Source organism: Rhipicephalus microplus, chromosome X (assembly GCF_043290135.1).
Source record: "Rhipicephalus microplus isolate Deutch F79 chromosome X, USDA_Rmic, whole genome shotgun sequence".
In the NCBI taxonomy this organism is placed as follows: domain Eukaryota; kingdom Metazoa; phylum Arthropoda; class Arachnida; order Ixodida; family Ixodidae; genus Rhipicephalus; species Rhipicephalus microplus.
Genome location: NC_134710.1, coordinates 275,658,749 through 275,686,121, shown reverse-complemented (window position 1 = coordinate 275,686,121; position 27,373 = coordinate 275,658,749). Strand labels below are relative to the sequence as shown.

The window sequence follows — 27,373 nt, the reverse complement described above, 5'->3', positions numbered from 1 at the left end:
CTGTGCGCACGGGGATGGGCGCATTGTTTGAATGCAGGCAAGATGTCGCGGCAATATGTTGAATTTGGATTGGCGTCATAGAGCCAGGCCACATTGGAAGCAGATTTGGCTTGCAGTGTTTCATTCATTAGAAGGGTTAATATCCTACTCAAACAATACACAAAGATGTGTGTTTTCTCTTTTAGTTATACAGCAACATGTTTTAATTTGTCATAAGGACTTTTGCTTGGATATACATTTAAAGTAAAGGATGAAGGCATGAGTGAACTGCGAAAAGAGAAAGATGACAAGGACTCTGATCTTTTTGTGACAGTTTGTCTTCTCCTTATGTTTACGTACTGATTGAACAGACACTGTGGGCAAGTTGATCAAAAGATGTTATACCTGTGACTGAAACATCTTGTGAAGATAACTTAAGAAAGGTGTATCTGTGCAGCCATATCCTCATTTTAGGCCAAGCCTCGCTCAATGCCAGCTAACATGTGCTTTGCAGGGATGTCTACCATAATTTATTCAAGGGCACATTGTTGGGAAACTTGTATTGGCGGTGGGGTCACATTTTTTCCTAGCAATATTGCAGACACTTTCAATGTGCTCTGCATCTACTTGTTACTTCAAATACAGTGCTTACCATTTTTCAATGATCACCGTGAATCTCTCACTGGTTTCCTGTTGCACTGAAGTTGGAAACACTACAATCTTTCAGTCAAATACTTGGTGGTTCATATGTGAGAGAAGCTTTGGGCTAAGTGACCAATTGTAGCTCTTCCGTATGAAATTGTGTACCTCTGCAGAGCTCAATTCTTCCTTTTTTTCATTTTCTAGTCCATGTTTCATTTGATCCTTTGTGGGGCAGTGAACTGAATGCTCGTCTGATTGACCTACCAACGTTTTCCGTCTTAAATTGCTGTCTTCATGTATATACATTGTCTTGTCATTTTCTGCTTCCTCTCCACCCATTTTGCAATTATATATAATAGTGTGCATTACAAAGTACACTCAAAGCTTGATATAATGGACTCAGATATAACAAAATATCGGTTATAACGAAGTAAATGAAAAATAGTCTTGCAATATATATAGTTTAAAGAATATTCCTTGTAGCAAATTTCCAGATATAACAAACTTGTTTTCGTGTAAGATGCAACTTTGTTATGAGGTTTGAGTGTAGTTACTTTTTAGTGTGGCTATATTTTATGTAACATTCTGCTTTATTTCATTCATAGTGACTGTGGAAAGGTATCATCAGCGTCACCCGCAGCGTAGGGATAAAGACAAATATTAGCAGTTCTATTATTTAACCCTGTCCCTAATAAAAAATATTGTATGTAGGGTCCATGTTGTTCTTGCAGGAACAATACTAGTCTTTTTCAGCTCCTTGTATATAATTTTTATTTTTGCCACCCACCCTATAAAGTAATGCTTCACCTAGTTTTCTTTCACTGGTGGCAATTAAGGGGACAAGGTAAGCAAAAGTATTGAAAAACAAATCATTTTTTTCTTGTCTCTTATTTGAAATCTGCCGCCTTTTATAAACCAGAATCAATCGTTTGTCTTAGCACGATTTTTTTTTCTTAAAATGACATATTGAAAGCTTTGTGTGGTGGCCTGTCATGCCCGCATTCTTACGTAGCTAGGGATTTCTTGCAGTTCAAGCATCATAACCATATGTACAAGTTACAGTTTGCTGGAGTGCACTTGGCACATTCAGAAAAGAATGGGTGCAGAACTGCAAAAACTAAAGAAAGCAGAGGCATTAAGCTTTCTGTCCGGAAATTATATCTTGTCGGGGACGTCTCAGTGGCGTCATCGTTGGCAAGCACCGAAACAATAATCAGTGGGCCATTAAAAAAAAATGCAGCCAGCTTGCAGGACGTGCGAAAAGCTGGCTGGTCCACATATTTTCACCTGACATGATAGGGTACCATTCAATCCCATGGCCTTTGCTCAAAGAACACCAAAAATTTGTGTGAATTCAACAAAGCCCAGTTGAATGGTGAGTCATTCGTTTATAAAGAACACCTTCCAGCATCTGTTATTGAGGCTGTTAAGCTAGATTATCTAAAACTAGCTCATTCAAAATTATATGCTAGATGCTTCCATTGGAAAACTCAAAACCATAACGAGTCGTTAGATTGTCGCATGGGAGTGTGCAAAAATAAAATGTTTTTTTGGGCACTAAACACTGTAAATATGCACTCTTGATGCTGTGTTCACTTTTAATGATGGCAGTATAGCCCTAGTGAATATGCTGATTGATTACGGAATTTTGCCAGGGCACTGCACAGTGCAGAGCCTACATACCTTTGAACTGCATTGACAGCAGTGTGTTGATACGGCTGCATAGCAGGTGGAAAATGAGGCTTGCCAAGCAAAACATTAAAAAAAAAAAGATATTGGGGATGAGTAGCTGGCTAGTAACTATTGAACGGGTCCGTGTATTCGCTGTTAATCTATTGTACTTTTGAAATAATGCTGATTTTCAACTTTAAATGTGATTATCACAGAGCATTCTTTTTTTGTACTTATGTTCCTTTTTCTCAGCAACTGCAGTATCTAGAATCACAGATACCAGCCACTATTTAGATAATGTAATAGGGAATATGCTGAAGCAGAATTATTGTTGTGAGAGAAAGTGCTGGTCCGCAACACGACATCTAATAGCTATCATCAAGTGATAATTACGTACCCGAAATGAAAAATTTACAAAAAATAAGCATTACAATGTTTAGCATTAAGTCTGTCTTAGTAAAAAAAGAATGGCTCATGATTGCAATGATAGTAAAATAATTCCTGTAGCTTTTATGGTCATTGAGAAAAAGGTACATAACGGTTGGCTACAATACATGGCGGGTATAGGGCTTACCCCGTTCACTCAGGATATCTACAGATCAACGATGTACAGTCAGCATCACAGTATACTTTACTGTGCACCTAAGCCAGTTTTAGTTTATTGTTTGGTTATATAGTTATTGCTTGAACTATTATATGACTGGTATAACTATCATATATTATATGACAGTGCTTTTGGCATTTTGAGTTTTGGATGCGTTGTTAACCTGCAAGTTTGAAGAAGGGTACCTCTTGCATAAATCTCTTATTACTAGCTTTAACGGAGGCAATTTTTGAAAACATTCTTTATAAAGCAAAAATTTTAATATCGTATATTGGTTGGAATGGAATCAGATGAAAGGACTGTTATTCATCTTCTATAGCTACCTAAAAGAAGAGAAAACTTCTGTGTAAATGATGTTTCACACTATTTAGGCATACTATTTCAGCAAGTCATTGATATTAAATGATAATATTAAGAGCAAAATGTATGTAATGTGTGCCTGCGTATGTTCACTCATTCATCTAAAGTTGAAGGTAAATCAAGTATGCTTGTGAGAACGTTCACATGAATGTTAAGTTACTGTGGTGCAGGCATTACATTTTAACACAACCTAAAATATTCACACTACATGTTTTGCTTTTTTTTTCTATCTGAACACATTACAGTTGGCACTGCAGCACTTGCGCATGTAAGCCAGCTAAGCATGGAAGTTGTGATTTTTATTTTGCTGTGTTCATGCTGGCCTGAGACTATTTAATACTTGCTCTCAAGCTTTGATGATAATAAATTGTCTTACAAGGAATATCGTTGGATTCCTTATTCAATGATTTCTTGTCACTTCAATCCTCCATCTTTTCTTGAACTGTTACTGTAAAACTCCTCTTTATTTGCTAAAGTTTATTCATATTTACGGTGTCTAAAAGCAAACATGTGGATGAGTATCAAGTTGAGAATTGGAGGTTTTTTTGCTAGACTAAGTCATTTTCCTTTAACTTGTTCTGTTTACTGTTTTTCCTACTTCAGATTATTGAGTATGAGAACCGTATTAGGGCTTACTCCACTCCAGACAAAATATTCCGTTACTTTGCCACCATGCGTGTCTACAACGAGGCTGGCGACTCCGAAATTTTTATGTCACCCCAAGACTTTCTTCGTTCAATAACCCCTGGCACTAAACAGCCTGAAGGTGAGAAAGTTTGTTCAATTCCTGTCAGAGCCAATTTCTCTGATGAGACTAGTGTTAAGCAGACTACCGCCTACACCTACCAGAGAGGTGCGTCTATTTTGATGCCTATCCAGTGTGCATAATCCAAATTTATAGTACTGATAAAACAAACTCCATATATGCTCTTTGTAATTTCATGATTGGGTTTTCAGCCTTTTTAGAATTTTAATCTCGTGGCCATAGAAATTCCTTGATTTTAATGCTTAGGCTATGCTTGGCTACTTCCACTTTAAAATCTTCTGAAACCTTTTGTATAATGTGATTCATATTGAAACCAATGCATAGGAGTATGTGCAAATTGGCAATAAATGGGAAAGTATGGTCTGGATGTAGTGGAGATAATTAAAAATAAAAGCTCAATCAAGATTAATAATAAATAATGAATCACAATTTTCTTAAGAATTAGGATAGCTAATGAAATCCTAGACTATAAAGTAAATAAAAAAGAAAAAAATAATCCAGATAACATGTATAATTAATAAACTGCTGACCAATTATTAATGAACATAATTGGAAAAATTGTGTGGTTGGATCAAGTTGGATAAGGTTGATGGGCTCTGTTAAGGGTCTGTGAGTCCAGCAAGGACTGATAAGGTTCAGTTGTGCGCAATGGCGTTTAATTAGACCTGGATTTTCTCTTGCCAGAGCTGATCCGATCCGATAGGGGTCTGTCTGCACGCATTCAAGAGCCAGGTGCAGTTGGAGTGATCACATTTGTGTGAGGGTGATTTAAACATTCTTAATTGGTACCAAAGCTTTGTTTGCATTTGGGACTTTATAATCACAGATATAGACCCAGCACTGTGCATGTGGGGGGTCATGAGATGCCACACTCATCATGCTATATGTGTCGCTGCCCAGGTGTCTGCTTAGGGGTACGTCCTTGGCTCTTTAATGCTTATGTGCACTTAGACATTTTTGTGGAGGTTCTGTAATTTTTTTAAGTTCGAGTAAAACGTTCTTTGGTTATACTAATCTATGAGCTGATCACTGTGTACTTCCAAGTGTAACCAGGCATACCTGTCCAACTGTTGTGTCATCTTGCAATGTGGTCAGAAAAGTTGTCTCAATCACGGCTTTTAGATTTCAAATTTTGATAATACAAGAGAAAGGGAGGCCTTATGGAAAATGTCAGCAGTATTTTTCATCTTGTCAGTATTCATCCCTCAGTATTCATCTGTCAGTAATCATCTTATCTTTTTTGTCCCTTCATAGGCTATGGACTTGATCAGTACAAGAGAATTGATATACGTGTAAGTAGCTTCCAAGAAGGCTGCAACTTAGGTGACAGTTTGTGCCCTTGCTTGTGGCCTTTCTCCTGACAGCTCTGTGTTTGCTTAAGCTGAATGACTTGCTGGGTGGCGCTTTCACTAACCGTTCTTGTTCTTTTCTCTTTGCTTGCTGCTTAGACCGATAATGCATCTGGAAACGGTTACAAGGTGTCTGCTGACATGGTGTGTGTGCCATCTTCCTTTCCCATTCCTTCCTGTCTGCTTTCTCTATAGCCTGTGATGGGTACTGACTGCTTTGTGAAGTGCTGACCTGGCAATTATATTTTTCTTTGCATAGGAGTTATGTCTAAATTGTGGTTAGATTTCAGGAAAAATCTTTGATTAGTCTTTCTTCCAACCAACTAATGACTGGCCACTGTGAGGTTGTCGTGGGCTCTAGATAATTCAAAGGCATGAAAGCATGGAAGAGATTTGGAAAAAGTTAAAAGGAAATGGTGTGCTCTTACTTGTACATATATTTCGGTCTTAAGAGTAATGCATGATGTTGGTTTTACATGAATGCATTTCTTCATTGAAGAGGCACTTGAGAGTACTTAATCAATATTAACATTGAAGTAACTTGTAGTATTATGTATGTGAGCATGAAATTTGCCTAATAGCAATCACTAGTCATTCTGTATTGTGGAATATACCAGGTGTTTCTATACTAAAATAGTTTGGTAAAAGTCTAGGTGTAATCACACCCTGCTCGTTTACTACCCACTGTCATTCTCCTATCCCCTTTTCTCGCTATTTCTGTTTGACCTCAGGCTGTTGTTGAATACTGTGTTGAACTTTTTTTTCTGTCATGACAAGTTCAGGTTCAGGTGCCAAGTTGTATTTGGACAAGGAATAATGCATGCATGTGTACGTCTTAGGTAAATGGTCTTGTAGGCGTAAGACAACGGATATTTTTATTAAAGGGGTACTGAAAGGGGTACTGAAGGGGTTGCGGCGATGGCGTAGTGGTTAGAGCATCCGCCTCGCATGCAAAAGGTCCGTGGCTCAAATCCCGATGCCGCGCAGCTCCCAACCGGATTAAAAAAAAATCCGCGTGGTGATGGAACTGCATTAAGAGGCTTGGGGTGCGGCCTCACTGGAAACCACCACCGGGAACGCACTCCTTCACCAGAGAAGGATTGGCCACCCTGGTGCAGTATCTGGCCAATACCTCCCACATGCATACGTCAAATAACTCACGGCCCTCAGTCCCCAGCAGCTGCGTAGCAATTGACCACGGCGGCGGTCAGATCTGCAATGCAGCAGAGGGTGCTAAGAATCTCTGGATCCGGACAGGCCGCCATTGGAACCTGAACTTGGCAACATTTAACGCTAGAACCTTATCTAGTGAGAAAAGTCTAGCTGTACTATTCGAGGAGCTAGAGGGTGTTAAATGGGATATAATAGGGCTCAGTGAGATTAGGAGGACAGATGAGGCCTATACGATGCTACAGAATGGGCACGTCCTTTGCTATCAGGGCTTGGCAGACAGAAGAGAACTGGGAGTGGGGTTCCTAATTCACAGAAACATAGCTGGTAACATAGACGAATACTATAGCATTAATGAAAGGGTGGTAGGTATCGTAATTAAACTGAATAAAAGATACAAGATGAAGGTGGTACAGGCTTACACGCCTAGATCCAGCCATGATGACGCTTCAGTAGAAAGCTTCTATGAAGACGTGGAATCGGTAATGAGTAAGGTAAAAACACAGTATGCTATAGTGATGGGAGACTTTAATGCAAAGGTAGGGAAGAAGCAGGCTGGAGACCAGGCAGTAGGAGATTATGGAATCGGTACTAGAAACGCGAGAGGAGAGCTACTAGTAGAATTCGCAGAACGCAATAATTTACGGATTTTGAATACTTTCTACCGAAAACGAGGAAACCGCAAGTGGACATGGAGGAGCCCTAGTGGCGAAAATAAGAACGAAATAGACTTTATAATGAGTGCCCACCCAGGCATCATGCAGAATGTGGAAGTTGTTGGCAAGGTACGATGCAATGACTATAAAATGGTACGGTCTCGAATTAGCCTAGACTTGAAGAATGAATGACAGAAACTGATACGCAAGAAGCCAATCAATGAGCTAGCACTGAAAGGGAAAGTACAGGAATTCACAGTGTTGCTTCAGAACAGATACTCGGCTCTTAGTGAGGAAACCAACCTTAGCGTAGATACAATGAATGATAATCTGACAAGTATCATTACGGAGTGTGCAGTGGAAGTTGGAGGCAGGGTAGTTAGACAGGATACTGGCAAGCTTTCCCAGGAAACCAAGAATCTCATTAAGAAGCATTAAATCATGAAAGTCTCAAGTACAACAGACAAAATAGAACTAGCAGAGCTTTCGAAGTTGATGAATAGATGTAAGGTATGCGATGTATAGCATGGAGAGAATTGAACACACTCTGAAATACGGAGGAAGCGTCAAAGCAGTGAAGAGGAAACTTGGGATAGGCAAAAATCGGATGTATGCACTAAGGGACAAAGAAGGCAAAATAATACCAATATGGATAGGATAGTTAAAATAGTGGAGGAGTTTTACAGAGATCTGTACAGTAGCCGGGACAACCACGACCTTAATATTATAAGAACTAGCAGTAACCCAGATGACACCTCACCAGTAATGATAGAAGTCAGAAAAGCTTTGGAGAGCATGCAAAGAGGCAAAGCTGCTGGTGAGGATCAGGTAACATCAGAAAAGATGGAGGACAGATTGTGTTAGAAAAACTAGCCATCCTGTTTAAGAGGTGTCTCCTGACGGGAAGAGTACCAGAGTCTTGGAAGAACGCTAACATCATCTTAATACATAAGAAAGGAGATGACAAGGACTTGAAGAATTGCAGGCCGATCAGCTTGCTCTCTGTAGTATATAAGCTAAATACAAAGGTAATTGCTAACAGAGTAAAGAAAACATTAGAATTCAATCAACCAAAGGAACAAGCAGGATTTCGAATAGGCTACTCAACAATCGACCACATTCATACTATAAATCAGGTGATAGAGAAATGCTCAGAATATAACCAACCACTATACATAGCCTTCATAGATTACGAGAAGGCGTTTGATTCAGTAGAAATATCAGCTGTCATGCAGACACTGCGGAATCAGGGCGTTGATGAAGTATATATAAACATTCTGGAAAAAATCTACAGGGGATCAACTGCTACTATAGTGCTTCATAAAGAAAGCAACAGAATACCAATTAAAAAGGGTGTAAGGCAGCGGGACACAATCTCACCAATGCTATTTACCGCGTGCTTAGAGGAGGTTTTCAGAAGCTTAGAATGGGAACAGTTAGGGATAAGAGTCAATGGAGAGTACCTTAGTAACCTGCACTTCGCCGATGACATTGCATTGCTGAGTAACTCAGGGGACGAATTGCAACTCATGATTACGGAGTTAGACAAGGAGAGCAGAAAGGTGGGTCTTAAAATTAATCTGCAGAAAACGAAAATAATGTACAGCAACCTCAGAAAAGAGCTGCGCTTCGAGATAGGTAATAGTGCACTTCAAGTTGTAAAAGACTATGTCTACTTAGGGCAGGTAATAACCGCGGAGCCGAACCACGAGATTGAAGTAACTAGAAGAATAAGAATGGGGTGGAGGACATTTGGCAAGCACTCTCAAATTATGACAGGGAGATTGCCACTATTCCTCAAGAGGAAGGTATATAACAGCTGTATCTTGCCGCAGAAACCTGGAGACTTACAAAGAGGGTTCAGCTTAAATTGTGGACGACGCTGCGAGCAATGGAATGAAAAATGGTAGGTGTAACCTTAAGAGACAAGAAGAGAGCAGAGTGGATTAGGGGACAAACGAGGGTTAAAGATATCATAGTTTAAATAAAGAAGAGGAAATGGACATGGGCCGGGCATGTAGCACGTAGACAGGATAACCGTTGGTCATTAAGTGTAACTAACTGGATTCCTAGAGAAGGCAAGCGTGTTAGGGGAAGACAGAAGGTTAGGTGGTCAGATGAAATGAAGAAGTTTGCGGGTATAAATTGGCAGTAGCAAGCACAGGACCGGGTTAACTGGCGGAACATGGGAGAGGCCTTTGTCTTACATTGGACGTAGTCAGGCTGATGATGATGATGACACAAAAACTTCGGCCCCACGTTTTTCTGCCGCAATGTGTTGCTGGGGGCCTGTTAGTCATGACAGGACACATCGTTTGCTGCAGCACACGACAGACAATTATTTACAGGCCCCTTATTATCGATCAGTTTCAGTTTTGGTTCGAGAGCTCCAAAAATTGGATACAACTGTCGTCACCTAGCGTGTGCAGCTTTTGACCACGTCAGCATACAGAACTGTGACACTTTCACACGGTGCGCATAAAGAATTACATTCGAATAGGAAATGGGACTGCAATGTCGCCAAACACAGAAATTTTTAAGCCTGCGCCACAGCCACACACTCGCAACCAGCTGCCGAGAAATATAAACTGCGGTAACAAATGCGGCGAAAGAAAAATGGCAGCTATGATGTCATCATAACTTGTTTTGTTGACTGCAGCATGGTGACGTGAGGGAAGTAGGAGCTCCCCTAGGGGTCCCCTTCGATGATGTCAATGGCACGATGGAGTCCAGGGCTCGTGCAATCTTCAAAATTATTTTAGAATACCTTCCCAGCCATTATATCAACAAATATCAACAGCTTCCCAGCTGTTGATATTTTGCAGATGATGTATGAATGTTCCTGGGAATCAAGCCTACAGGCTATCTCGGCCGTGAAATTTGGTGTCAGTGCCCCTTTAATAAGCTTCGTTTGGCTGTAATGAAGTAAAATTAAACCATTCAAATGGTTCTTATTGTTAAGGTGTTTTTTTTGTATTTCTATTTCTTCTTTTCAAATCATTCGTTAGCTCTGCTGTGTGAACATTATGCTAAACTATGTTATAACATGGATTTCTTAAGGGGGCCCTTCAACATTTCTTCAGCATGGTCAAAAAATGCTCATTATAGCGCAGCACATAGCTTGAAATTTACAATCATTTCTCCATGTCGGCTGGAAATCTCTCCCTATTCTCTCTACAAATGATGCCATACACCCAAATCATTGCTCTGTATACCCAAGTCCATGGCCGTTGGCTGACTTGAGCATCATTAGCTGCTTCATAGCTATCACAGCCACTGCATAATGTTGCCATGTGCCTGTTTGCATGCTTGTAATCACACTGAAATAAGCCGTGCATTCAAAAAGAAAAGAAAGTGCTTAACCTCATTACATACAATTTTCACAATGCCGCCAGGAGTGTTAAAGAATACCTTTGTAATACGAACGTTCGTTCTTTACTCGAGTATGCTTGCGCAGCATGGGACCCAGACACCATCTGTCTTGTAAATAAACTTGAGCGTATCCAGAATCGCGGAGCCAGGTTTGTCTCTGGTAATTACAACTATATAAGCAGTGTCTCATTAATTAAAGACAACCTTGGCTGGAAAACCCTAGTCCAACGCCGCTTGGCAACAAAATTGGAACTTTTTTCCGTATTTACTCAGATGTCACAGGTATTAACAAAAACTTGTACATTTTTCTCCCTCACTTCATCTCTATGCGTTGTGATCATGACTGTAAGGTACTTGAAACGCGATGCCGCACAAATGTGTTTCATTATTCATACTTTCCTCACACCTCCACGCTTTGGAACAGACTTCCTAAAGGTATAGCAGATCGTAAAACACTTTCCCAGTTCCAGCTGTATTTACATACAAATTTTCCATATGTCTCCTCTTCGTTGCATACACCGCTTTGTTATTAGCTCATTCTTTTATCTTTGTCTTTGTGTAAACGTATGTGCTTTTACGTGATTAATCGTATTACCCCCTGCAATAATGCCCTCGTGGCACTGCAGGTAATTTCTATAAATAAATAAAAAAATAAAATGCTCAAGGTCCTGTCGCTTACGAAGGGACACATCATCTTGCCCCCTTGTCACCACCCTCTTCCCAAAGCCTTCAGCCTACTTGCTGGAACGAAAGAAGAGAGAGTAGTTATTGCTTGCAGCCAACCCTGCAACTCTGCTCATAATTGAAGAATTGGAAACATTTTTGCGGAAGTCGATTTGTGAGATAGTATGCTCTTTTAATGAAGTCATTAGATGCTTACTCAGAGAAGTGTTGCAAAGCCTCTTTTACTGCCAACCCCTAGAAAACAAACACACACACACACACACATGCACACACACATGCACACACACACACACAAACACCGCTCAACACACACACAGCCCCGCCGCGGTGGTCTAGTGGCTAAGGTACTCGGCTGCTGACCCGCAGGTTGCGGGATTGAATTCCGGCTGTGGTGGCTGCATTTTTCATAGAGACGAAAATGCTGTAGGCCAGTGTGCTCAGATTTGGGCTCTCGTTAAAGAACCCCAGGTGGTCGAAATATTCGGAGCCCTCCACTACGCTGTCTCTCATAATCATATTGCCACAGGATATTGCCATTGCTCCGCACAACGCGGACATCGTGAATGAAAAGAAACGCTAACAGCACAACTACGAGCAATGAAGCTAGCCGCAATGCACGAGCTGGCCATGCATGCGACGGGACTCCACCGAACAGCCAACGCGCGTGAAGAAGAAGAGAAAGAGGGTGCTCTAGGCAGAGGCTCACGAGGACTACTGACCTTCGGATCCTCTTGATTGCTGTGCGTCGTTCACTTTTGGCACAAGGTCGCCCCTTAATAAACATTGTAAATAGAACATCTTTGTTGTGAGGCTGCTACATTTGTTACTATACGGTGGTTTTGGGACGTTAACCCCACATATCAACACACACTCACACACTGTTTATGAACACACATACACAGTTGACTGCATTTTTTTGTCACTGTCTATTGTTTTCTATTTTAGTGAAACCATTTTTATGCTCAAGATTCACAGAAAGAAGGGAAAAAAAAACAATCATTTCACTGTATCTGTGAAAACGCCAAATTGAGCATGCACAGTATTTGTCATGTTTAAAAAGTCTGACCGTATTTATATATACACTAAAATAGCTAAATATGTATAAATGACGTAGGATTGTACTGTATATTGACTACCATAATTTTTTAGTTACAAAGAATGGATCCATTTTATGTGAGGTATCGGTACAGTTTTGTCACTTTCAGCACAATGACCATATATTTTGATTTATGGAAAAAGCTCCAGCTGGCTAAAATTAATTTAATGAGCCTTTTATTTATGTTGTCATTTTGGCATGTAAAACCTCAGGGCCTATAACTTTTAGCTCATTTAGGTAGTATCCTTAAGTAGTACTCATTCATAATTTTGTACACTTGCTTGCACAGTGCCTGTGTTCATTGTCAAATCACCGATTCTTTAGATGAGTATTAGTTAACAACCCGAAATATTTTATCTTAGTTCATCATCGCTGTACAGTTTATTTCAGAAGCACACTGGAAGTTTTGGAAAGTAAACATGTATGGTAACTTATTGTCAAATGAGAGCACTTTCAATCCACTAAAAGCGGATGCCACTGTGGACATGTCCTTAATGCCAGATGGTGTGACTTGCAGTTAACTGCCCATCACTCTTTACTGTCTCTCATGCTCCACTGCACTGTCATCATCATCATCATCATCATCAGCCTGACTACGTCCACTGCAGGACAAAGGCCTCTCCCATGTTCCGCCAGTTAACCCGGTCCTGTGCTTGCTGCTGCCAATTTATACCCGCAAACTTCTTAATCTCATCTGCCCACCTAACCTTCTGTCTCCCCCTAACCCGCTTCCCTTCTCTGGGAATCCAGTCAGTTACCCTTAATGACCAGCGGTTATCCTGTCTACGCGCTACATGCCCTGCCCATTTCCATTTCTTCATCTTGATTTCAGCTATGATATCCTTAACCCCCGTTTGTTCCCTAATCCACTCTGCTCTCTTCTTGTCTCTTAAGGTTACACCTACCATTTTTCTTTCCATTGCTCGCTGCGTCGTCCTCAATTTAAGCTGAACCCTCTTTGTAAGTCTCCAGGTTTCTGCTCCGTAGCTAAGTACCGGCAAGATACAGCTGTTATATACCTTCCTCTTGAGGGATAGTGGCAATCTACCTGTCATAATTTGAGAGTGCTTGCCGAATGTGCTCCACCCCATTCTTATTCTTCTAGTTACTTCAATCTCGTGGTTCGGCTCTGCGGTTATTACTTGCCCTAAGTAGACATAGTCTTTTACAACTTCAAGTGCACTATTACCTATCTCGAAGCGCTGCTCCTTGCCGAGGTTGTTGTACATTACTTTCGTTTTCTGCAGATTAATTTTAAGACCCACCTTTCTGCTCTCCTTGTCTAACTCCGTAATCATGAGTTGCAATTCGTCCCCCGAGTTACTCAGCAATGCGATGTCATCGGCGAAGCGCAGGTTACTAATGTATTCTCCATTGACTCTTATCCCTAACTGCTCCCATTCTAGGCTTCTGAAAACCTCCTGTAAGCACGCGGTAAATAGCATTGGGGAAATTGTGTCCCCCTGCCTTACACCCTTCTTGATTGGTATTCTGTTGCTTTCTTTATGAAGCACTATGGTAGCAGTTGATCCACTGCACTGTAGTCTTCCTTAGTGCATTTTAGATATTAGTCTGCCTTATTGCTTTCTAAGGTTGTGACATATATACTTCTCTTATTGCTAACATTGTACATTTCACATTTATTCATTCTCATAATATGTGTCACTTTTTGTATTGTGTGTTTAAGATTATATTTACTCAATTGCTCGTTTAGCGTACTTCATGGCTGGTCTAGCTGTGCATAAAGAGTTGGTAAGGTGAATGCATCATCTGTACTTTTGTTTAGTAATGAAATAAAAAGTCGCTTTTTTGGTCGATCTACCCCACCATACCCCCTTAAAGGTGTCATGAATCACCCCTTGGCTTTTGTATAAAAACGCATCCTGTGGCAAGCAGACACTGTTACAATCAGCTCAGCCAAATCTTGCAGTCATCTGCAGAAAAGAGAGTTTAGAAGTGGAGCGCTAATCTACCATTTTATCAGGTGCCCTCTTTTCATATAGGTGTCTGTGCTCGCTCTCTTCAGAGTGGCTAGCGCTTGCTGTTTGACGACAAAACAGCAGACAGCATACTATTGGCTCATAGCCAGCATAAATAAGATCAGATGTGCATATTACCATGGGGTGCTGCCACATGCCAACAGAGCACTCTATAGTCTGATAAGCTTACACACACTTGTGCTAGAAATAGTAACATAAAACAGCGATTGTATTTTGTGTTGTCAAAGTATGTGCAGTCCCATTTGAGGGCAGCACATTTAGAGCAATAATCAAAGCCTCACTTACTTTTAGTGCAATTGCAACCCCATGTATTTTTATGCCAGTAGTGAGAATAGTTGGTCAGCTCAGTGTTATGTTTTTGTGTACACATACGTAAAGTTTGTACACATTCGTTAAGTTTATTTTGCTCAAGGCAAAGTTATTTTATTAGACACTACATGCCAAAGACTTAAAGTGGTGTCTATTGTTCAGTATTAAAAGAGCAGTGATGCCAAATTTCAAGCTCTGGATGTGGTGTTCATTCAGTTGCGTGGTATGCATGAGTATTTTTAGCAAAGTATGAATGGTGTCTATTACATAGAAATTATTCTATTTCGAGTGCAAAGAGCATCTAAAGGCTCAACAGCACGTTCCTGGCAATGAGACATTGACAGCAGTTTGATGTGTTCAGCGAGCTCCTAGGCCACGCTTTAGGCGCTGTGTTACGATGACCATGCAGTAAGGACATCCACAATTTTAGTGTTGTCATCACGGTGTCTATATGTGGTACCATTTGGCAGTGATTCCTGGCTGCCTGGCAACGGCTGCATTTGTTTTGTTTTGCTTGGTTTATGCAGCACATTCTGCATTTGTGTTGCGTAGCTTTGGGTTATTTGTCGTGGAGGCTTGAGCGTGAATGTGATTATTCGAAGCTATGGACATTGCAAAAAAGTAACATGCAACATTCATATGTCTATACCAGCACATATGGCCCAAGTGTGCTTCTCCGGCTGCCTCATTGCTGCTCAGTCTGGCGTATATTTCAGAATTACTGCTCAGAAGAGGATCAAACTGAAAATGATTCACTAGGCTGTGATTCCATATTCCTCAGTGTTTTCATCGTCACTTGTGGACACTGATGACGGCAACAACGACAATGGGGGTGGAAAAGACGCGGCTAAAAACATGCGCACCGAGCAGACAAAATGTCAACTGAGACTCGCTTAATCATGTCGTGTGGCCACGTGATCATATGGGGCGAGATCGTAGGAGGTGACCACTTGTCAGCGTTGAAAATTGGCAGGCTTTGCACCCGTTTTGAATTGAGTTCGTTACTGGTCAGTTCGTTACAGAGATGAATTAATGTATTACATATATTAATTCATCTCTGTTGCATTTTTAGTGCCATTTCGTTATTAGGGAATGACTTTGCATTGACGTGGAAAACGCGACATGCATCAAGTTGATGTCACTGCTTTTTTAATTTAATCTTATATAAGCCCCCCTCTTCTTCCTTTAATAAGCCAGTTGTTTTATCTGTGTGAAAATTGACAACCATAGCATTAGTAAAAACATTTCTTAGTATTGTTGGCATACACAGGGTGTCCAGAAAGGCATTGCCTGTTTCAATGTTTCTACAAGTGATAAATTCGTTAGCGGACATTGATGAAGCTAATTTCATTTTTGGAGACGAATTTTTATAACACATGTAAATTTTACATGTTTGGGCAATCAGTCTGCCTCAATATTTATAAATTCTCATGGAAACTCTCCTCAAATGTTCATGAGAACAGCTCAGGTTTGTTTTGTTGATCCACAGTCTTCTGGTTGATATGTTTCATATTCTATTGCCCACCATTATTAGAAAGAATAGCCTGATGCAATGTTATGGCTGGAAAATTTTATGCTCTGTGGTTAGTGTTCAAATGTTACTGCTTGTCTAAATTGTTGTTCCATTGTGCTAGCTGTCATCTGATACTGTCTGCTCGGCAGAATGCTCTCTGTTATCTTCATTTATTATGAAACAAGTTTTGTAGTTATAAAGCCATGATTTATAAAGCCAAGTAGTCATCACTCCAGGAGCAGCATCAGTGAGGGGGAGGGGGAGTGCGCTGGGGTGCAGCAGCCATTTATAAAGTTCCACAGTTAAAATTTATCTTTATATCTAAGATCTCTAAAAGCACATGTGGTGAATTGAGAGGCTTTTTGGCATGATGGTGACTTTGATCTCATCAGTGGCCTGTATAGTTTCGACAAATACAGTTGACCTTCTTCATGAGAGGCATGCACTGAGGAGCATTATTTGTCTTTTTTATAAGGTGTCCCTTATAAGGAGAGTACCATGTATGCATTTTCTTATCAACTCCTATTTTAATGTAGGCACATTGGTGTCTCGTATACTCAATTGTTTGTTACATCAGTGTCTCTTATAAAAGGGTCTGATTGTACCTATTTTGAATGCAGCATTACATGAGGAAGTTCTAAAAACAGCATTGTCAAGTAGCCTTACGTACCCCAAAAGCCAAATGTCTCTATGCACCTTTTGTATTACAGTAAAAGCTCGTTAATTCGAATTCCATGGGAACGCTGAGCAATTTCGAATTAAAGAAAATTCGAAAGAATGAAAGTGAGCAAAAATGGGTGGATTTCGGGGGTGGGGTCACAAAAAATATTTATTGGCCAAACAAGTCGGTGATGACCATCTGCCTCTTTTCTCTGAATGCCACAGCTGTGGCTTTCTGTTCCAGCACGCGAACGCGGCGCAGGGAATCCTCTTCACCCTCTTCAAAGCTGAAGAAGAGACGCGCCACATTAAGTGCCTCCATCACCGCAGAAGCTGACGGGCGCACAGGCGCTTCGTCATTTTCGTCTTCCTCACCTTCTGGCTCTTCAGCATCAGGCTGTGCACCGGCTACTTGAGCGATAATGTCTTCATCAGTCAGGGCACCACACACCGATGCACCGGTGTCAACTTCAACATAATCAGCAAAACGTACGCCCCGAAGAGTGTCGCGCAATGCCACTGGCATGAGCTCCTCAGCCCCATCCACGTCGACGTCACAACTATCCTGCGCACTTCCAGCTGTAAATCCACTGTGGCGGAAACAGTTTGCGATTGTGGTCGCGGTCACCTGTTCCCATGCGCGCACCAACATGTGCATGGTGTGAATGAACAACGTGCTCGAGGAACAAAGTGACACTGCCGGGAGCGGCCTAGGACTGCTAGGACTACTCCGCCGGCTCCTCAGCGTCCCGTGGGTCCCGCGTACAAGTGGCGCCAGGCGCTGAGATAGCGGGAAGGCTACGGAAAAAAAAAAAAAATTGCTCCCTGGATTTTGGAGGCCATACGTTGCTCGCCCTTTGCTCGGAGGCCACTTGAAGCTCGAAAAAACTGGTCGTGCCACCTATCGTTCGACCGTAAACGCTTCAACTAGTGTTTGACGATGATGACGCTCGGCGGCGCGCGCTTCAAATTATCCGTAGAGGCAGCAATTTCTGTTTGAATTAACGAATCGTTTTACACATGGCTATGCACTGCGGACCGGACTGCGGCGACCATTTCGAATTATCCAAAATTTCGAATTAATGAGGTGTGAATTAACGAGCTTTCATTGTACTTCGTACTGTTTTTGAACTTATTTGTATGCCTGTTCTACGGTGTCCACTGACATTGGCTACCCTGTTTGTAAAACACTTTAGTGGAAGTGGCTAATAATGTCTGACGTCTATAAGTGCATCATTATTCTTCAGTGTATTTAAATTTAGAAAAATATTCTTAATTATTTGGTAGCAGTGGACCTTGTCTGCTCATATCTGAATTTATCTCTCCAAGCTATTTACAAGATTTCAAGGGCACTCCATCTAAAGGGGCCCTGCAACACTTCTTCAATTAATAATCAAAGGTCTTCATTAAAGAAGTTTGTTACTTCACGAATTGACCACAGCCAAGATTTTTATACTTGATCAAGTATAAGCTGAGTGATGTCGCACACTGCAGGTGCTTGCTCTCATCCTGACGAGCACACTGGAAGAGGGAAAGATGTCATGGGGGAAAATAGTTACTCCATGCATGCATCATGACCTCAAGCACTTTTCCTTCCTTTCAGTGGGAGCGCAGGCACGTCACGGCCTTTTTCGGTGGCCACAGTGACTGTGCAGGTAGCAATGTTCAAATCAACTAATGGTTGTGAATTTGTGTGTATATGGTGCAGTCATTTGGGTATATGGAATTATTTGTTGAAAGAAGAGGGAACAATGTCTGGACGACTTTCAGAATTAACTGCAAGTTCTAGGCTGCATGCTGCGCTGTAAGTTCAACTCGCATGTTTCAGAAGCCTAGACTATTGATTGAAAACATTTTATGAGTGTTTTAAGGTGTTGTAGAGCCTGTTTAATGAAAGTGTTAGATTAATTTCACCATTTGTTGCAGGATGAGAAAGTATTTTCAGGACTAAGCGAAGACAGCATTTTCTACAAGCTGAGTTCGTCTGGCTTGATAAGCTTTTCGGATTACATATTTTTGCTCACCATACTGTCAGGTGAGACTCTATATTTGTGCGAGGATGTTTGTCTACGATGAGGACAATATGAGCGTGTATATATGTGTGTGTGCACATGCGTGCACCATGGTGTGAGCAGCCGTCAGCTTTTGGCCGAATAAACCAGATATTGAAAGCTCAGCTTATCACCAAATGCATTTCATTTAGCTTAGATTGCACTGACCTGCCATTGTAACTTAGAGACTAATGTACTGTGCCATCTATGCTCTAGGATGGTTTCATTTTTTGGCCACAGTGGACACGTGAAACTTCATATTTTGAACTTTTTAGTCACTTACTTATTACTATTGCCACCTTCACGTAGTGGGTCGACAGCAAGAGCGGTTCTCAATCAGGAGGAAAAAGAAGATCGCGTGCTTCTTCTTTGCCCGAGAGCCAGCCATGACTGATGCATCATCCTGCAGCTAGCTACTCGGTGGTTTAATAAACCCCCCAGTACTTCTGATTCATTGTGACAAACTGGTGGAGGTGCTGGGTAGTCTCACGAATGCTGCAGACCCTTCCAGGGAGCCGTGATACAAGTCCAATGCCAGTCAACACCCCCGTGCATCGGACCAGCCGCCGAATCGGGACTGCCTCCGGAAGTCAACGATACTGCTCCTACCACGTCGACAAATATGACCAGCGCTTCGGTGCTAACCTCGCCAATCGGCACGGAAGCACGATGTTTAACCGCTATATGTTGGAAAGCCCACGGGTACCGGCGGCGTTTCATGGCACAAAGCGCGAGAACGTTGAGGGCTGGTTGGCGGACTTTGAGCGCATAGCCACCTTGAATCAGTGGGATGACGCGGCGAAACTGGGTTGTGTCTATTTCTATCTCGAAGACGGGGCACGTACGTGGTATCAAAATTGAGAGGAGCAGCTGACGACGTGGTCCGAATTCTCTCGTAGACTTCTGCAGACCTATGCCAGCGCTGATTGTCAAGAATGAGCTGAACGAGCTATTCTGGCCCGCGTTCAGTTGCCAAATGAAACTATGACCACGCACGTCGAAGACATGATGTGCCTCTTCGGACGGGCCGATTCAAGAATGACGGAGGAAAAGAAGTTGTGTCACTTGGTGCGCGGTGTCAAGGAGTAGCTTCTTGTCAGCCTCATGCGAAGCCCTCCGAAGACAGTCGCGGAGTTCTTGTTTGAGGCTGTGACAATGGCAAAAATGCTGCAGCAGCGATCCAACCAATACGACAGGCAAGTCAGTGGCACGTACACTGCCGACTTTCTCACCACCACTGGAACCAGTAATGACTGCCTACGTGAACTTATCCGTGATATCGTACGTGAAGAGTTGCAAAAACTGGTGTAACACCTCATCTTATGGTTAGCTCTATTGCAACTGTGATCAAGAATGAGCTGCACCAGGCCCTCCGGGACACCTTGCCTTCATATACAGCTGTGCCAGCTCGTGCTGAATACCGCCATGGAACAACCTTGAAACGCCCTGCTACATCGCCGCCATTGTTCGTTCATCCTGTTCCTGCTGTTTCACTCCAGTCAGCGCAGCACATACTGTACTACGAAGGCATGTACACGCCATCGCCCTTGCCTTTTGTCCGTGGCGCTTTTGTCGCCCATCGTTCGGTGCAACCGGTCCAATACATTGATGATCGGCACACGCCTTCTCGGAAGTCTGATGTTTGACGCACACCTGATCGCTGGCCTCTATGCTTTCACTGCGGAGAAGCTGATCACTTGTACCGCCAGTGTCCATATTGCCGTCTTGGGCTTCACGGCTTCTCTGCGTACTCGCCGCCACCCTGTTACGGCCAGCGACCAGGGGACAACGAAAACTACCTCTCCCAGCAGCATGCACCACCGTCTGCCGTGCACCAGTCGTGCTCGCCATCGCCGAGGTGATATTTATCACCGCCCCAGCGGTATTCTACCGCATGGTCTACCAGCCCTCGCCGGGAAAACCAGCCGAAGCGACCTCTGGGGGCAGGATCGCTGAACGTCGAAGTGCTGAAGACCTCCTATTGACGCAGATCCGTACAGAAACTGGTCCGACATTACTTGCTGCTGCAAAAGATAGCCGGCTTTTACTCGACATAGCAGTGACAATTGATAGTTGTGCAGTTAATGCGTTTGTGGACACCGGTGCAGACTGTTCCATACTGAGCGGGAAACTGACGACGTAGCTGAAGAAAATAATCGCGCCGTGGCATAACTCGCAGATTCGGACAGCTGGTGGTCGCGTCGTTACTCCACTGGGCGCCTGCACAACTAGAGTATAGATTCAAGGGTATATATTTGTAGCAAGCTGCCATGTTTTACGAGAATGCTGCTGTGAGGTCTTTCTGGGAGTTGACTTTCTACAGGAAAATGGAGCTATCATTGACCTGCAAGAGCGCCGCGTCATGTTTTCAGCTCACTGAGCAATCAACGTGCAGTATGACGGAAGGGATGTCGACGTACTTCACATTTCTGAACAGAGTGCGACGCTTCCTCCACGAGCAAGTGTTCTAGTTGACGTCATATGCTGTGGTTTGGGCGATGGCGAAGTGGTGGCCGAGACAAACTTGGAATACCTCCTGCAGCAAGGCATTTGTGTAGCTAGAAGTGTAATACATCTTCGTGATGGCCGATCTGTATTGCTCACTACCAACTTTAGCAACGAGCATCAACACCTTTTCCGTGGCTCTTCGATAGTGTTCTCTCACGAAGTAGAAACATCACCAACTGTCTCACGACAGAACTATTGGATACTGCAGACACGTCAATGAGTAATATTGATATCAATCCTGATCTGTCCACCGATAACCACATGGCGCTGCGAGCACTCTTGTTCGAGTTCATGTCTTGCTTCGCAAGTTGCTCAAAGATCCGTCAGACGTCCATCACTCTACACAGGATCATCACGTATGAGGACGCACGCCCGATACACTAGCACCCTTGCCGCGTGTCGGCTAAAGAACGTGAAAGGATACGTACGCAAGTCCGCGACATGCTTAACGATGGCGTTATTAAACATTCCAACAGCCTGTGGTCATCTCCAATCGTTCTTGTCAAAAAGAAGGACGGGTCGCTATGCTTCTGCGCCGACTACCAAAAGCTTAACAACATGACCAAAAAGGATGTGTACTCGCTGCCACGTATCGATGATTCTCTCGATCTCAAAAGCGGGTACTGGCAAATCGAGGTAGATCAGTGAGACCGCGAAAAAACAGCCTTCGTGACTCCAGACGGCCTATACCAATTTCGAGTACTCCCTTTTGGCTTGTGTTCAGCGCCGGCAACTTTCCAGCTAATGATGGACACTGTCCTCACAGGGCTCAAGTGGCAGACTTGTCTTGTCTACCTTGATGATGTGGTGTTCTGCACAGCATGCTGGAGGCTATCTGATCGGCGGACCTCGCACTAAAGCCACAGAAGTGCCACTTCGGCTATAAAGAACTCAAATTTCTTGGACATGTAGTTAGCGCAGAAGGAGTTTGGCCCGATCCAGACAAGCTTGCCGCTGTTGTCAATTACCAGCTCCTGTCCATAAAAAAGCCTTCCGGCCCTTCCTTGGTTTGTGCGCCTATTATCGCTGGTTAATTCATGGCTTTTCACAGGTAGCAGAACCTCTGACTCGTCTAACAAAAGACGACACGCTGTTTGTCTGGGAAAATGACCAACAAGTAGCTTTTGATGAGCTGCGACAACACATGCAATCAGCGTCCATTCTTGCTCATTTCGACAATGATGCCGACACGGAGGTCCATACTGCCGCTAGTAACACTAGTCTCGGTGCAGTGCTCGTTCAGCGTCAAGATGACATCAACAGAGTGATAGCCTATGCCATCCGCTCTCTGTCCCGTGCCGAGGCGAATTATTCCACTACGGAGAAAGAGTGCCTCACAGTCGTGTGGGCAATCACCAAGTTTAGCCCATACCTTTATGGTCGTCCCTTCAAGATAGTGACGGACCACCACGCCCTCTGTTGGTTGGCAAGCCTGCGTGACCCTTCTGGACGACTAGCACGGTGGAGCTTGCGGCTGCAGTTTGATGTCACCTTTGTCCATAAGTCCGTCCGTAAGCATGCAGACGCTGACACACTGTCGTGCGCACTCCTTCATGTCATCAGTCAGGAAGCAGAGGAAGACAAAGGCTTCCTGGGCGCCATCAGCTCATCAAACTTGGGCAAACGGCAGCGATATGACGCAGAGCTTCGTCCGATCATCAATCATTTAGAGGGCCAGGGCACAATCATACCACGTCATTTATCCCGCTTGTTGACGTCGGTCGTTCTGTCTGCGAGACAGTGTGCTGTACAAAAAGTACAAAAAGAATGCTCGTTAGAACGAACGTCCTTACCTCCATGTGGTTCCTCGAGACATGCAAGACGACGTACTTTTTGCTTGCCATGAAAACCCTCATCCGGTCATCTGGGCGACTCACGGACACTTTCCAGAGTGAGCGAGAGGTACTATTGGCCAGGACTTTCGGCAAGCCTCAAGAAGTACGTCTAGGGCTGTTGGGATGAATGTCAGCGCCGAAAGCAACCATCTGTTAAGCCGGCTAGTTTACTTCACCCATTGAAGCACCTTGCATGCTGTTCGACCAAGTTGGCATGGACGTTCTTGGGTCATTTCCCCTGTCTGCAGACAGCAACAAATGGGTGATCGTCGTGACCATTTGACACGCTACGCTGAGATGCAGGCAATCCTATGAGCCACAGCTTTGGAGGTAGCACAATTGTTTATGCGCCACATCGTGTTACGACACTGTGCTCCTTCCAGTATAATAACGGACAGAGGGATGGCATTCACGGTGCAGCTTATTGACAAAGTTTTCAAACTAAGCAACACCAGACACCAAAAGGCAACTGTGTACGACCCGCAAACCAACGGACTTTCCGAGCGACTGAATAGCCCTCGCAGACATTATTTCAATGTACATCGACGTACAGCACAAAACATAGGACCGGATCTTACCTTACATGAACTTCGCGTATAATACCGCTGTGCAAGACACCACGCGATTCACGCCATTTTGGCTTCTCTACGGCCGCGAAGTGCAGACCATGCTGGACTCTATGCTACCGTGGCAAGATGACGACGAGTTGGCAACTGACGCCGAAGAATTCGCAGACTGTGCTGAAGAATCCCGGCAGCTCGTGCGACTACACATCGATCAGCAACAGCAGGCAGATGCACGGCGCTATAACACCCACCACAGAGAAGTGTTCTACAACCCCGGAGACCAAGTTTGGGTGGGGACCCCCGTCCGCCGCAGTCGCCTTAGTGAAAAGTTACTGAGCCGTTACTTTGGCCCATATAAAGTGTTATGCCGAGTCAGTAACGTGAATTACGAAGTGGTTATGTACTCGACACCGCAGTCACGGAGCAGGACACGACAGAAGCCGGTTGTCGTTCATGTGTTGCGCATGAAACCATTTATTGCGCGCTCGTAGTTTTTTCTTTGTCGTATACCAATCTTTGTGCTTTTTATTTATTTTTGTGAACTTGCTTTATTGTTCATTTACTTTTCCTATATTGGCATGCTCTTTAATTTCTACTTTCACTTTATCTGAATATCCAATTTCTTTTTTTTTTCACGTGCCTAAATTGTAGCATTGGGGTGATGCTATGTACTTTTTTTTTCTTTTCAAAAGAAGGGGGGGGGGGGGGGGTAATTCCACCCGCATGGAATGGGTCGATGGCAAGGCATAATGCCACCCGCTCGTAGTGGGTCACCAGCAAGAGCGGCTCTCAATCTGAAGAAAAAAGAAGATCGCGTGCGTCTTCTCTGCTCGAGAGCCAGCCACGACTGACGCATCGTTCTGGAGCTAGCTACTCAGTGGTTTAATAAACCCCCCCAGTACTTCTGACTCATCGTGACTCTATATAGAAAACAAAAAGAAATTAGCTATATTAATTTCAGTTACACAATGAAATCCTATTGAGTAATGAGTACGACTAGAACTTAACATGTCAAAATTGCTGATAAAAAGGAGAATATTGTTGCATGCGTGCTATGAGAAAGACGACAATAGCACAGACACGCATCTGCATGCTTTATACTGATGGTAATACCAAGAAAGTAGAGAAACGCTCTGGCACACGACAATGAAAAGGCTGATCTGTGGCTGCTTTGTTTACCTGTTCGATGCGATCTTTGTCTTCACGTTGCGACATTGATGGAGGCGCTGGGTACGAGAAAGACGAAGACAACAATATAAAATAACTTTTCATTAAAGATTTTCAAGATTCTCTTTTGTCACTAATATTGTCCATAGTATGAAACACTGCAATTTAACAAGTGTAAAATAGTGTGTATGTATAAAATATTTTTGAGCACCTGTTGGGTATGTTATGCCGAAATAAGTTTGGTACATGTGCTTTCTTGCTGCCACACATTATTTTACATTGGACTAATTTTTATGCTGCCAGTATCAGTACTTTATTGCATTGATAAATTTACTGGAAAGAAGTTCATGCTTTTTTTACGTGTGTAGGATTGCATTTGCACGTAGTATTGTGTGTTGGCTAACAGCACTTTATCTTTGTGCGAATTTGAATGAACGTTAGTATGAAGTCTTACCATGCTGTTTCTTAGCATTGAATCAGCTGTGAAATCCTGTGTCAACCACCGTAGAGCAGTGTTGTTGGGTAATATCATTTGATCTTTTCTTAGGGAAGTGTTCTCATGCAGTACTCAGTGATACTATTTGAAAGCCTGTCAAAACACAAAAACTCTGTTTGTTAGAAGTGTTTTCATCACTATAGTTTCTTGTTGAATCGCAGATCGTGGTTTTATTAGTGAAATTGACTAGCATCACCTACCGTCAACGTTTTTAGGCTGTGGTAATATTAATTATTTCTTTTGTTGGAACAACATCAGCATGGAAACAAACTATTCTGGGGCACTGAGAAGTAAAATGTAACATCCAGTATTTGTTTTGTATGCTCGCTGTGGTGTTTTAGTAGTTGAGAAGCTTGAATGCTGACCCGATTATCATGGGATTGAATCCCCTGGGTGACGGCTGCACTTGATGGAGGCAAGGTGCTAGAGCGTCTTATGCTAAGCTTAGATGCAGTCATTGAAGAACTGTGGTCGAAATTTCCAGAACGGTCCACTACGGCGTCTCATAATTGTATCGTGGCTTTGGGACGTAAAATCCCAACGATCATTATTGGTTTAGTAAAAAATATAACTCGATGTAAAAGTTGGTATTATTTGACCTCTTTCATTGTCTCAAAAAAGAAGAGTGCATTTTTTAGATTGATTTTTTTATTAGGCTTTTTATGTTTGTGTATATTTCTTTTTTATCCTTATTGTAGTGTAGATAATTGTCGTTTTATTTGTAAGAGGTGCGAATTTTGCCAGACAAGTTAACAATGATTGAACGACCTACGCATAGGCTGATCTCTATGTGAATTTGATTCTGGTATACATATGATGGGAGTGCTGCAAGTATAAAATGGTCATTTTTGCAAACTTGTTTATTTTCAGCATCAAAACGTCAGTTTGAGATTGCATTTCGGATGTTTGACCTCAACGGAGATGGCAACGTAGACTACGATGAGTTCGAAAAGGTAGCCTGTGCGCTGTATTTTCTTTTTCTTGTTCATGTTAACTGATTTTTATTTAACCTTTCATCAAGAGCATGAAGTAAAGACAGACAGAAGTGATCACTCAAACGATCACTCAAACGCTCGTAAAGTGATGTAGATTAGGCCTTCTAGGTGGCTGTAAACAGAGTAGTCCAGCTTCTACAGGTTTCAGAGTTGCCAGATGTTACCGAGCTAAAAATCAAATCACAAAAGAAGCCCAAGAAGAACAGAAACTTAATGATTTTAAAAATATTTTTAATTATAATAAAAACAATGGAATACAATGGGTAATTGAAGAAATCACTTTGTTTTGTACTGTGAAAATATGAGAAAGTACAACGAAAGCAGTTATTTGCATTTCAACATTGTCTCTAGGGTAGTCTCCATTTGATTGAATTCACATTTACCAGCGGACAATTGTTGTCACTTGTTGATTCCACGGTTTGTTTGACTTCAACTCTCAACTACTCGAAGTCATTGACAAATGTGCTTATAGTGAACAGTAAACATGCTATCAGTAAAAGTGATCACTAAAATAAATATATTCATATGAAAAATACTGATAAGCCCCCCAAAACACCATACTCGATTGAAAATTTCTTTAAATGATTCATTGAAAAAAGCCCAAATCCACTTTTTATAAGCCAAGCTGGCAACTCTCAGTCTTCCAGTAGCAACTGCCTTGTAGCGGCTGCTGGCAGAAGCGGCAAGGTGATTGCTTTTGCTAGCAGGTGGCACTAGGTGCTTGTGCTCTGACCAGCTGTATGTGCACAGTAAACAGTATTCTTATTCTGTGAATTCCCACATGTATTCTGCAATTGTCATTAAATAGAATGCATACAGCTCGGCACGTGCAGCAAGCAGTAGAGAAAGTATAGTGTGTGCCCTCCAGTCACGCCCTAGACAGGTCCGCTCCGCGCATCTGGTCTTGCAGCTCTGCGCGATTCG

The 27,373-nt window shown here is 42.7% G+C and overlaps 1 protein-coding gene and 1 long non-coding RNA gene across 8 annotated transcripts in view; one reads left to right on the top strand and one right to left on the bottom strand.

Annotated features, from left to right (window-relative positions):
• The window catches only part of LOC142776131 (uncharacterized), a 79,754-nt gene that overhangs the window by 26,569 nt on the left and 25,812 nt on the right, over window positions 1-27,373 (bottom strand). The window contains exons 2-3 of the long non-coding RNA XR_012887331.1: window positions 24,971-25,017; window positions 11,973-12,025 (exon numbers count right to left, since the gene is read on the bottom strand). This is a non-coding gene — a long non-coding RNA (uncharacterized LOC142776131). The remainder of the gene's footprint in view (window positions 1-11,972; window positions 12,026-24,970; window positions 25,018-27,373) is intronic.
• Window positions 1-27,373, top strand: part of MICU1 (Mitochondrial calcium uptake 1) — an 84,548-nt gene that overhangs the window by 33,451 nt on the left and 23,724 nt on the right. For 5 of the 7 annotated variants that reach the window (XM_075879196.1, XM_075879197.1, XM_075879195.1 and 2 more), the window contains 5 exons: window positions 3,860-4,022; window positions 5,277-5,314; window positions 5,471-5,515; window positions 18,758-18,866; window positions 26,325-26,407. In XM_075879196.1, the coding sequence (XP_075735311.1) occupies window positions 3,860-4,022; window positions 5,277-5,314; window positions 5,471-5,515; window positions 18,758-18,866; window positions 26,325-26,407 (438 nt within the window). The remainder of the gene's footprint in view (window positions 1-3,859; window positions 4,023-5,276; window positions 5,315-5,470; window positions 5,516-18,757; window positions 18,867-26,324; window positions 26,408-27,373) is intronic. The other 2 variants (XM_075879194.1, XM_037413983.2) reach the window with 1 other exon arrangement.